Source organism: Hippocampus comes, unplaced genomic scaffold (genome assembly GCF_001891065.2).
Source record: "Hippocampus comes isolate QL1 unplaced genomic scaffold, H_comes_QL1_v1.1 scaffold7, whole genome shotgun sequence".
In the NCBI taxonomy this organism is placed as follows: Eukaryota; Metazoa; Chordata; class Actinopteri; order Syngnathiformes; family Syngnathidae; genus Hippocampus; species Hippocampus comes.
In genome coordinates, this window is record NW_017842060.1 from 8,573,362 (window position 1) to 8,586,778 (window position 13,417).

At 39.7% G+C, this 13,417-nt stretch overlaps 1 protein-coding gene across 1 annotated transcript; it reads left to right on the forward strand.

The window, feature by feature from the left end:
• Positions 1 to 4,063: 4,063 nt before the first annotated feature.
• On the forward strand, positions 4,064 to 11,172 carry septin3 (septin 3). Its single transcript, XM_019861743.1, has 8 exons — positions 4,064 to 4,098; positions 4,181 to 4,365; positions 6,337 to 6,418; positions 6,555 to 6,695; positions 8,210 to 8,360; positions 8,451 to 8,547; positions 8,630 to 8,681; positions 8,984 to 11,172. Exons 1-8 carry the CDS (start codon positions 4,064 to 4,066, stop codon positions 9,102 to 9,104), a joined length of 864 nt encoding a protein of 287 aa, XP_019717302.1. The 3' UTR covers positions 9,105 to 11,172.
• The last annotated feature ends 2,245 nt before the right edge of the window (positions 11,173 to 13,417 follow it).

The following is a 13,417-nucleotide window of genomic DNA, read 5'->3' on the forward strand; positions in this document are numbered from 1 at the left end:
AATATTTGAAGCAGACGAGCCAGGGAAGAATGGAAGGAGGAGATAACGTGCGTACAGGTGATTTACACGATTGCAGCAATTGCACATATAATGTAGATTTACGAACCTTTGCGGATGGGCCACATTTTAAAAAACGTGATATCGAGATGAGGTAAAAAATTTGTTCATAAAAGATCTTCCTTTAAAGAACAGTGGGTAAATCATTTTTTTATTTATTAATAATTAAATTACAATGAACCTATTACTTAATTAGATAAATATACAAAACATTTACATGTAAAAAGTAAAATTACTGATTTTAGCAGTATTAACAGATTATTATTATTTGATGACATTAATGACTTAATACAACAATGGAAAAATTAAGCATTTTAAATAACATGTTTCAATAAAACATGTCTAAATTAATGCAACATATCCTCGGCCATGTAGCATCATTTCCAAAGTCATTTTCCAATATTTTGAGAGAACATGAAATTTTTAGAAAACACATTCATATGTTTTTATTTCGCTTACTTGTTCACCCATCTGATTGGAGTTTGGTTCAATTAAAAAAAAATACCAATGTTTGTTCCGAAAATTGTTTTTCCTCATTTCCCAATAATATTGGGAAATGACTTGGACAATTATGTGGCTGACAAAATATAGGAATCTTGCACAGTGGGCAGGATTAAATATGGAGTGGGCCTTATGTGAGAAAGATTAAGGGATAGAGATACAGAGAGATAAATCAAGATTAAAAAGAATATATGTACATCTACGGTATATATTATACACTAGATGTATAATTTTTAATGCCCCATCAGAAATTGTACATCTCAATTTCTTGAATTTTCTTCAAATTATCTCGCACTGTGCTAGAAGATCACATATATTATTTGTCCTCTGCAAAGAATGACTCATCTTAGTGCTGACCTACTGAGAGAAGTTGAGACGTCTCAGTTAACGGTCTATCCATCTGTCTGTACGATACTGCCCTCAGGTGGCCAAGGCAGGCACACTAGAAAGAGCAGCACTTTGGTCGTTCAATTGATACTGTGACAAAAAAAACTTGAACTTGCTGTATGTTTTTCTAGCATGAATTATTATGGAGTGCTACTTTTTCCTAATACAATTACACATTGCAATCCTTTGGGGGATGGGGGCGCAGGTCATGACATTTCACCACTGTATTTCAATCTGTTTTTATTTTATCATAAATAGGTTCAGGGTTCAAATTTTGGCCTTCCTGTGTGAAGTCCCCATGCTAGCTTCTCACGTTTAGAAAACACGCACGTTTGACTCATTGAGGACAAAATTGTCCAGTTGATTTTTGTCTATAAGTGTAATCATTAAACGTCCGGTTGAACGCGCGACTCGCCCTTTGCGGTGTGGACGTATTGCGCATGCGCACAGAATCGTCCCACGCCCTCTTTCCTCTCGTGTCGCCTTGGTAACGGAGGAAAAGAAAAGGAGGGAGTAGGGGATGCTTACTTGTTCACCCATCTGATTGAAGTTTGGTTACAATGTCAATTAAAAAAATACCAATGTTTGTTCCGAAAATTGTTTTTCCCCAATAATATTGGGAAATGACTTGGACAATTATGTGGCTGACAAAATATAGGAATCTTGCACAGTGGGCAGGATTAAAATATGGAGTGGGCCTTATGTGAGAAAGATTGAGGGATAGAGATACAGAGAGATAAATAAAGATTAAAAAGAATATATGTACATCTATGGTATATATTATACACAAGATGTATAATTTTTAATGCCCCATCAGAAATTGTACATCTCAATTTCTTGAATTTTCTCCAAATTATCTCGCACTGTGCTAGAAGGTCACATATATTATTTGTCCTCTGCAAAGAATGACTCATCTTAGTGCTGACCTACTGAGAGAAGTTGAGACGTCTCAGTTAACGGTCTATCCATCTGTCTGTACGATACTGCCCTCAGGTGGCCAAGGCAGGCACACTAGAAAGAGCAGCACTTTGGTCGTTCAATTGATACTGTGACAAAAAAACTTGAACTTGCTGTATGTTTTTCTAGCATAAATTATTATGGAGTGCTACTTTTTCCAAATACAATTACACATTGCAATCCTTTGGGGGATGGGGGCGCAGGTAATGACATTTCACCACTGTATTTCAATCTGTTTTTATTTTATCATAAATAGGTTCAGGGTTCAAATTTTGGCCTTCCTGTGTGAAGTCCCCATGCTAGCTTCTCACGTTTAGAAAACACGCACGTTTGACTCATTGAGGACAAAATTGTCCAGTTGATTTTTGTCTATAAGTGTAATCATTAAACGTCCGGTTGAACGCGCGACTCGCCCTTTGCGGTGTGGACGTATTGCGCATGCGCACAGAATCGTCCCACGCCCTCTTTCCTCTCGTGTCGCCTTGGTAACGGAGGAAAAGAAAAGGAGGGAGTAGGGGAGCCAGAGGGAAGGACAGGAGAGGAGGAGAGGCACCCAGAACAATCTGCTCACCTCGCCACCGCCGTGTCAGAAACTACTTGGTTGAAATTAGGCTAGATTAGCTGCCTCCCGAAGAGACGTCGTCGCGTCTTCAGGTTAGTGACGAAGCAATTTGTTTGCATTGCTGCGAGTGGCTCCTCTTCGCCGCTAGCCGTCTTGCTTGTCCAACGCGAGAGACAATAGGGCCCGACACAGGCTGCTATCGGATGATTTTTTTTTTGTAACGAACCGGAAGACGAAGGCGCTTAATGTGGTCTTTTTCTTGTATTGTTAACCTCACACATGGAAAGGTGTGTTGAATTAAGAGGAACAGGTGGCAATTTTCAAGTATTCATTCACTCCATCACCATCATGTGGCGACTCGCTCTTATTCGTCTCAGCATGCGCTGCTGTGACAGTGTGCATGCATGTGTGCCAAATGGCAGCACAGTGCATTGCATGGCTAGTGCAAGTCGTAAAATGTGCACTGACAGCCAGGGTGACCTGCTTCATGAGGACCAGATTGCACTAAAAGGAAGCCCGACGGAAGCGGGCAGTTCCATGTGCACAAAGCCTGCAGGCTGGGACCTCACTTGTCTTTTATCTGTTATTTTTATTAATATTTACCATCTGTCAGCTAAAAGGACTGCTTGATTCAGCCCAAGCAGCATGCTTTTTTAAAAATACCTCAAGTGGTGTCACAGTCAAGCATGTCTGCCTGGTTAAATATTTAAAATGGTGTCTGGGTGTAATACAGTGGCGAGGATCTTTATTCCTTTCTCCTTGTTTCTCACTAAATTCTGAACAATTGTTTTATTTTAATGTATTAGTAGCTTCTGTAGGTCAATTATTTCAGGGCTTTTTATGGCAGCTCCTGTGCGATATTTACCAGGGTGTCCCTAAAATCTGCACTCACAGACAAAAATGCAAATCTTCAAGAAATTGCATTTTACCAATTGGAATATTAACAAATGTCATCTGCAATATGATTTTCAACATTTGCGATTGCACGACTAATATGAACTTCATGTAATAATTGCACATTGGCCATAACTGTTTGTGTCCAGACTTTTGGTCAGATAAGCCGGTCATTTATTTAAATTATGCATATAAACATAAAATGTTTCTGTTTATTTTTAAATAATAAAAATGTACCAGATAAGCCGGTCATTTATTTAAATAATGCATATAAACATAAAATGTTTGTTTATTTTTAAATAATAAAAATGTGTTGATTGTAATATTAGTATTAATTATTCTATTTTTAAGATAAACTATTTTACATGCACGTTTTAACTTGGGTTATTTATTTTTTTAATATGTGTTAAAAAGTTTTACCAGACCCCATCCATCCATTTAATAAAGTTTACCCAACCTTAACTTAATGGAATAATTCACTTTTGCTTTTTCACCGTGATTCCAGATGGGTAAAATGTGATCATAACCCTAGAATTGGAAATAAAACTAATTAGCTGGTCGTAAAATAGGACACTTGGTCCTGGCTGCTCAGTACAAGATGGGTGAAGTCACAACACCAAAAAAAGTAAAGGAACTCAATGTACACTCGACAGCTGTTTTTAGTCTTTGTGTGACGTCCCAAACACAAATGCCAATCCTCCAAGAATGTTTGACACTGCGTCTATCATCTCTCATCAGAAGTAAACTTCAGCACACATTTATTGTTGATATTTTTTCCATTATAAATCCTAATTTACTGTCGCGCCGTCTCGTACTGTGAAGGAGGACACCAACAGCGTCTTTTTCAGGCCTCTTGATCAGATCCTTTTCACTATCAGGTCACAGCGGTCTGGGCAAGTCAACTCTGGTGAACACCTTATTTAAGTCGCAGGTGAGCAGGAGGAGTGCTGGATGGTCCCGTGATGACAAGATCCCCAAAACTGTCGAGATTAAATCTGTGTCTCACGGTGAGTACATGCAGCACCACGCACTCAACATTTCTATCTTTAGAAATGAAATAATGCACTCGCCAACTCAATTCTCATGCAGGACGTAGATATGGGAGGCTTTCATCTTTCTGTCTAACGGGGCAACTCAAGAGGATCTGGGTTCTGACACAGAGCCAACATGTTGATCCATATATAAACAAATTCAGGGCAGTGGAGCGCGTTGGGATTTTTAAAAAGAGGCTCAGCTTTTACGAGTTGAGTGTTTCGCCTTGTTTTCATATATAATCTTTTTATTCACGCTATCTAGCAGTCAATTTTGAGATCACTTGGGTTTAATTGCCATCATGCTATAGCCCATTAGCATGTTGGCATTCAGGCTATGACAAAGCAAAGCCATGATGCAGTTGGCGTCAGAACAACTATGGTGACTATTTTAGTGAACTCACCATCTGGTATAAAATCTCCATTTTGTGCAAAACAAGCGTTGTTGCGGATCTCCGGTAATATTAAGTGTTGAAAAGGTTGAGCTTTTTTTCTACATGTCCATTTATGACGAAAGCTTCGATCTGACAAATTTTACGCAGTCATCAGCCATCTTAGACTGTCCTTGACTGGATCGCTTTCCTTGAACGCCCGTCGGCAGTATTTTGAGCACTGATGTGGAGGTAGACACTTATGAGACTTGCTTAAAGGCCTCCCTGAAGATAAATCACACCAATGCTTTTGTCAGTCCTTTCAGCCAGACGTTTCTACTAAAACTGCACTGGCGTGAGGATAAACATTGTACGGTATCCTCCGTGATTTAGAGCACCAGGGAGTTAGAGGTCATAAATCGGTGATAAGCTGCTGGGCTGGTCCATTTTTATGGCCATTCCTGCAGCGGCAAATTACACTTTTGCTATTAATCAACATTTTCATTAATGAATCCAGCCCTTTTCTGGAGCACTTGTCCTAATTAGGAGCCTTTCCTCACGGCTGACTTCAGGCGGGAGGCCGGGTACACCCTGGGCTGCTTGCCAGCCATCGCAAGGCACATATAGACGAACAACACACAACCTACAGTATGATTGTGAGGTGGTATGCAAAACCACTTTTTCAACATGCTGCCCTCATACATTAATAAAATACAGTGAAACTCCTCTACAATGAAATCAGGTTTGCAGCAAGAAATTTTTCACAACAGGGGACTTTTCACTGTAGCAAATTTTATCTCAGACGTAAACACGAACACACACAAAAACGTACATGTGAACTTTTTTATTTTATTCCAATAGTGCATAAGTATGAGCACACACTTATTTGACACTTCATATAGCCAGCGTAGAAAGAAAAAAAGGGAAAGAAATTGCAAAATGATCAGCATTTACTTTCACTTACATCAATTTCTTGCATATTGTCTTTTATTTTACTTCCTCCATCTTTCATTTTTATTACCTTTATCCTGTCTTCAAGCGTTAAAGCTTTTATTTTCTTAACTCCTTGGTATGCAAAGGTCCGTTTTGTCGCCATTTTAGCAATGCAACGTTTGTGCTGCGTCTGAAACAAATACTTCCTGTACTACTGCGCATGTGTAAACCAGTGTGGTGGTTGCTGTTGCCGTTTCCGAATGAAGCAGCCGAGGTCGCTGTGACATGCGGAAGGCTTGTTTTCGTTGTAGTGAATCTCTTTGCGAGGCAAGAGTAGAGAAAACGATTTCTTATAACGGAACAGGGGAACTTTTCGTTGTAGGGGGAGCAGAAAAGTGGGAATGGCTTTCATGCATGAAAATATTTTCACACTAGGAGGTATTATCGCCCATATAGGTTTCGTTGCAGAGGAGTTTCACTGTACCCCAAATGTTTTGTTTTTTTCCCCGAAAATAATTACAGTGCCCTGCTTTCTTTCCTATTGTGGTTTGCACGGAAGAGCATTGAGGACAATGATCTCCTCAAACGGGAGTAGTGAGCACGTATGTTGTATTTTCATTGTTATGCTTCTTTGTATGCGCAGTTATTGAGGAGGGCGGCGTGAAAATGAAGCTGACTGTTGTCGACACCCCGGGCTTTGGGGATCTAATCAATAATGACAACTGGTGAGTGGGTTTCCACTGCCTGTACAAATTGACTTCATGATATGAAACTTTAAACGCCGAATTACAGAAGACTGTTTAGCCCTCCACATTTTTGGTTTTAACCTAGTCAATTTCACTCTTTCATTTGTGTCGGCAGCTGGGAGCCCATTTGCAAGTACATCAATGAGCAGTATGAGAAGTTCCTCAGAGAGGAGGTGAATATCACCAGAAAGAAGCGCATCCCAGATACCAGAGTGCACTGCTGTCTCTATTTCATCTCCCCGACTGGACACTCGTAAGCGGGGCTCTTTTTCATTCTCCTCACTGTATTTCATCCTTTCATCTGCATCATCAAACTGCGACCGAGAGAAGCTCCTACTCTCAGAGCAGTGAAGGTTAATGAGACAGATGAGACACGACAACTTCATTTCCCTGGCCTCCGTTTGCCATTCTGATTATTAGCGCTTGTGCATTCATGGAGGGAGACAGTTCCCCTCCCAACCGACTTTCTCATCTTTTTCATTTATGGGGTGCTCCATTGGAGAAAGCACGCACACCTTTTGCTTATTATTGTGGCCGTGTTACACTCAGCTGTGAATCTCTTTGCACTTCTAAACGATGGCATTTTTAAAATGAAATAGATGGGCGGAATCCTCGTACCTCCAAAATCATCCCTTTTCCGGAGACCGTCATGTTTGTTCAACAGTTACAATTGCATTACATTACATGATGAAATAGATTTTCAACACTACGGAATGGTCATTAAGTTTTGAAATGATATTAATCTAGAAGTGCTTCAAACAACAAAGCATAGAATATGCAGAAAAGTGGTTCAGATTGCATGACTGTCTGTGTCTTATGTGTTGTGGTGTATTATTTTGTTCTGATGTTATTTTGACTTCATGATGGCGCCGCGAGAGTGGCTGGTTGCCTTTACAGCAGCTCCTCTACTTTTTGTTCTTCTACTTTCTTCCTTTCATAACTTTGCTGCTGCAAATTGGGAATTTCTCCATTGTGAGATGAATAAAGGTTTTCTTATTCTTAAAACAACAGCCACTCAGGTGGACCGACCAATGGTATCGATTTGTGAAAATAATATTCAATTTACCAAATTGTGACATAGGAGGTTCTGGATTATTATTATTTATATTATTATATTTTATTATTTAATTTCAATTCTTATTGTTCTTTAAAACTATATTGGATATTATTATTCGTCACCGTAACATTATGCAGTTTGAACATCAACATAGCACTTAAGTTGGCTATTAAGCACGCATCCCACTTAGTGGCGAAGATTAAACAAAGGTCACGAATGTTCAAAGAAACTTTGAACATGCTAAAACTGTTTGCAACCGCTAAGACTATTTGAGAATGCCCGGCAAATGTCTTTGCGACCTCGAACGAACCCTGATGAAAAAAAAAATCAAGGTTTGCAAACGCTCACAAACTTTTGCTTGTTTAAGATGGGCAAAATAAAACTGTCTGAATTCATGATTAAATTATAACAGATTGCATGTCACCCAAAAAAAAAAACCATAAAAACAACAAAATAAATATTTTGCAAAAAACATTTCACAACGATTAAATCTAAGCATATTGTACTTAAAAGTTAACCCTGTCACGCATCCTGTAACCTGATAAGCTGTCCACTGTAGTAACCGCTGTCCCCGAAAGGGTTAAATACAACTGAACAGCACTTAAAGAGTTATATTTTTTTCACATACCACTAGAGGGGCCTATGATGCGATTCCATTTTTCGATTCGAAAAAAAAAAAGAAGCAATATGGGCCAAGAGGGTTGAGCTCAAAGTTATTGCCAAATGTGTGGCTTTACATTGGCTTGTTCTCCCTGCTTTGTGATGCAGGTGAAAAAAGAACTGGAGATGAACGGCATCGAGTTTTACCCGCAGAAAGAGTTTGACGAGGATATGGAGGACAAGAGCGACAACGACAAGATCAGGGTAAGCGATTTTGGGGTTTTCCACACAACACTCGCCAAACATCTCTCACGGCAGTCACCTCAAGCTCATGGAAATGTCTTGTGTCCGCAGGAGGCGATGCCCTTTGCTGTGGTGGGCAGCGACAAAGAATATCAAGTGAATGGCAAGCGGGTTTTGGGGAGGAAGACCGCATGGGGAGTTGTCGAAGGTGAGCATTCGTTTCTTTTAACGTTCCCAGCGTCCGCCACACGGAAGGTATTGACGGGTTCTGCTTTTTGTTTTTGTCGTAGTTGAAAATATGACTCATTGTGAGTTTGCCCAGCTGAGAGACTTCATCATCAGGTAAAAAAACGACTTCCTTTGTATTCTCGGGGCACTGAAATAATCAAAATTGGACTTTTCTGGTTGTCTTAGGGGATGTTTTACATCTCATCCGAGTAGGCTTCATCACTTCATGCATTCAGTTGTATATATTTGACGAAATCAAGAAATCACTGAGCAGGCACATCCCCACAAAGACAATAAAACCTTTCTACGAGTACTATTCTAGAAAAAAGTTGACCGGGCCACTACATGATGAAATAGTCTACAAGGTTGATCTGAATTTACTGCATTTAAACACAAACGCCGCTTTCTTTGCGCAGGTCTCATTTGCAGGATCTGAAGGAGGTGACTCATAACATTCACTACGAAACATACCGTGCCAAAAGACTCCATGAGAATGGAGGCCTGCACCCCGTTGACACCCAGGAAAGCAACCTGTAATCAGTCAGTGTTGTCGTACAACTTCGGTGATGCCGACAGATATGCTCGACATTATATGCTCATGACTGGCATCACTGCATGCTTGAAACACACTTCAATGTGTACATATCAGTGTCATTTAATTGTTCATTTTTCGATAACCACCCCTTGCTTGTCAAAGTAAGTCAATATTTGGGTGTACCACCCATTGTCTTGGTGCCATGATACAAAAGACTGCCAATGCTGGGACGATGTTTGTGGGTTAGACGGAGCTGAGGAGGAGTCCCAGCGAGTTTGTTAAAGATTTGTCTTTATTTTGGGTTTAGTACATACTGTAGGTGTTGTAACTGATGGACGTATAGGCTCGTTTGATTAATCACAATTGTCATTCATGTGTGTCTCGCATAGAAAAACTAAATCTAATTTATCATTGTTTTATTTCAAAACAGTTTACAGGTACAAAACTGCAGTTTAACATATGTAAGCTATCCAGACAAATCAACAAGAAGAGCACAAATGTGTGCCAGGGTTACATAACAACAGCATAATGTTTAACTCCTTCTAAGAGGTGTTTAGCACCCAACTGGCACGAGATGATGCCTATTTATTTCATTTAAAGCCTACCTGTATGTAGCAGAAAAAGACCAATGGTGAAGTCATTCACTTGACATACTCATCTCTACCACTTGGTGGCAGCACTCTTCTCCATGATATCTCTGGATTGTCGCAAGAAATTTCGCAAGGTTTTTGTTTGTAGGGTGGCGGGGGCGGGGTCGTTTTTGCCTGTAGTTTTTGTTTAGAAATAAGTCCAGAAGGTCATAATTTATCATTATTAAGTTATACTAAACCATATATCGCTTGGGGTTCAGAAGTATGACTCAACGTGATTTCTCACTCCGTTACCGGTAAGTGTTCTTGCTGTGAGTACACAAATGTGCCAAAAATTACAGGCACTTTTTTCAATCTGGTTCTTTTTTTTTTTTTTTTAATGAATCATTGTTTTATACAAACGTGCACATTTATGTGATTTTGATTTGAGATACGAGATGTGTGATGCAAATTAGACACAGGTGTTTGTAATTTTGGTGAGGTCGGGAGAAATGTCAGGAAACTGTGTGACGTCACTTCTTTGTCTGGTCTGTTCGCTTGTGCATGCTTGAATCTAAATGGTCTGTGCGCCCAAAGCCAATCACTGCACACTGTTTCAGTAACTATTTCGGAACATGTTATATTTGAATACAGGAAGTGGGGTGAAGCACTGCAGTCTACAAAGTTGGCAGTCGACGATCAGACAGATTGCTCATCCTTTGTGATTTCTAACCATAACTTCTCAAAATTGCTGCAAATTATTGAGATACAATATATTTTACAGCATTTTTTGTCTTATTTATTTAATAAATGTACATTCCCATGGAAATATTTTCATTTGAATATTTTTAGTGAGTCTTTACACCACATTGAGAGATCCAAGGTTTGAATCTTGGCTAAAACCCTCATGTGTGGATTTCCTCCATGTCCTCTGGCTTCTTTCCACGTTCCAAAAAGAATGTTAGGCTCAAAGAGGAACTCAATTGAATCATTGTTTGTTCTTTTGCAATCTTTAATCTGCGATATTATATTCTGTCAAACTGACTCAATAATTTACCAATTCATTGGATGTTTACATCCTGTTTGGATCACAGATTTTGGGCCAATGGCCAAGATTTATGATTTGGCAAAGGGAATGTTTTTCCATGGCAAGGCTGCGTTCTGATCTTACCTACTGAAGGCAGCTAACGAAGAACCACAAACAATGGAGTGCACTTATATAGCGCTTTATCTGTTCTACACCATATGGTGTCCAAACAAGCAGCAAGCGAAGGACTGGCATAGCATCGGAAAGTAAGAAACTCTGAATTTGCCATATTTTTGTGGAGTCTTTTAAAAACGAAAGCTCAAAGTCTACAAGTCAATCTCTTCTTGTACGTGGTGATATATGAAGGGAAAAATGGCAAATACTGTACACCTCGTATGTTCTGTTCATAATTCTGGTCCTAACTTCAGTTAGTCACTAGCCATGCAGACTACTTTACAATAAATGATACACAAAAGATGTGATTGTTGAATAACTTCTTGTCCTAACGGTATATATCTAGAGTTATTCAGTAGCTATGTGGATTATTTTACGCAAAATGATTCGATTTAGGCAACACTGCTCCAGCAAGACTTTATTCTATTGCTATTTGCTGACCAACAAATAGCTTGGACAGTGTCTACCTAATGATTTCAAAACTAGGTGTGAAACGATTTTGTGTGCGTGTGTTTCATGAATACAAAAGTTAAAAAATATGTACGTGTCGGTCCGTTTGTTTTTGGACAGCGAGAATACAGTTTAATATTGCCTCGCTTGCACTATACTAGTGCTTTTCCATCTTTGCTAAGTACAATTGAAGTATTTTCATGTTATTTGTGACACTATTGTACTTACAAGAAGCATATGTTACTTTATCGCCGGTGCAGTAACATACGACGGGACAGTAGTTTTATTTCCCCCTTTGTAAATTAACATTTTGTCTTCAAGTTGAAATTTCCTCACCTTTTTCATGTGAAATGTTCGGCTGGTACATTTGCTGTCTGTCAAGGGAAACTGTTAACCCTTGAGTAACATTGAGAACGATGGCAGATACAATTTAAGGAAAACACTTGCATACCAGAAGACAGTTCAAACACAACCTGATGACTGCTTTCGACAAAGAATCCGTTCCTGAGCCGAGATCATAAAGTCGCACAGGCGCAGGCACAGGCTGTCGCCACCTGCCCCGCGCAAATGCTCCTCCTCTTCCTAACCACAAACGTCTTGCTTTGACTCACAGAGAAATCATAATTCCCAAACAAAGTGAGAGAGAGCGAGAGAGAAACAATGGCGACTAGCTTATCCCCAAATTAAAACAACATATTACGTGGTTATAATCAACATACAACATATTTTATAAGTGCAAATAAATATATTTTTGTTACTGCCCAGTGATAAAAGGAAGATCTTGCATACAAAGTGTTTTTTTTAACGCTTGGCCAAATACATGTACAAAATGTGCTGTGTATACGTAAGGCCACCAGAGGTCAGGCTTGCACTGGGGAGAACAAAAAAAAAAACAACCGATGAGGGTAATATTTCAAGTTTTAACACCATGGGTGTCACTTTGGTGGATCGTCCACTTCAGGCTCAAAATGGAGTTCTGCTGTGTTTAAGGAGATTGGGCGATATTCTGTTATGTTTATCAATATTTTCCGATCTACATTTACTGCAAAAGCAAAGAGGTTCAGGCGGACGGATGCTTTTACCCCCCAGTTTGTCATCCATATTTTTCCTATTGTACTTGTCCTGTTCAGAGCCCATCCCAAATGTCTTTGAGCGAAACGCGGCATACACCCTGGACTGGTAGCTAGCCAATCCCAGGTCAGATGTAGACAAGCATTCACACTCACATTCATCACACCAGTTTGGAGTCTTCAATCAACCTAATGTGCAAGAACTGTGAGAACATTATTGATGAGAACACAAACTCACCAAATTATGAGGCAGATATATGACCTGTAGTACATCACATCAAATATAAAACAAGACACGGTCAAAATGTCTTCCCCACAAATGTTCAATTGTCATCTATGTATGGTCCTGACACCAACTAGGTTGGCATACACTTTGTAGTTCTATCATGTTGCCAATATTGGTCTTGGCACACTAATGAAGTAAGAGCAGGCTCATCTGGTCTAAACACTCAAGAAGAATATATTGTGTATTGATGCTAATGCCTTTTATGAGACAGTAAAAAGAAACTGAATTGTCATGGAGCTTGTTACCTTGAAACCTCCCAGTGGATTTTAACGCTTTAATGTCTCTGACACCACCCTCATGCAGAAAATAAGAGTGCTGTGGTCTAATTGAACTTGTGCAGACCCGCAGAACAAAGAGACTGCTTTAGAAATGACGGCTGTCGACATTTAAAATTCTCCCGTTTAAGCCGTTGCCATCCTCCACCTTACTTCCCCCAAATGTCAGCTCGCAACATTGATAACTGGATAACATTTGTGGCAGATAAGTACACACTGAGCAAGGCGTGGCTGCAACCAACAGAGGGATCGACAGAAGGAAGGAGGAACTGAAGTTTCAGAATCATTGGCGGAATACTTTGGCTGAACCAGTATTGATTCAATTGATAGGCAACAAAGCTTCCGTCTCACAACACCTTGTTGACTGAGAAAGCAAATAGGGACATGGATAGCAACTTTCTCTCTTAGTATTACAAATAAGATTACAGTAAGCAGACCTTCGGTGAGACGTAACCCAAAGTTTA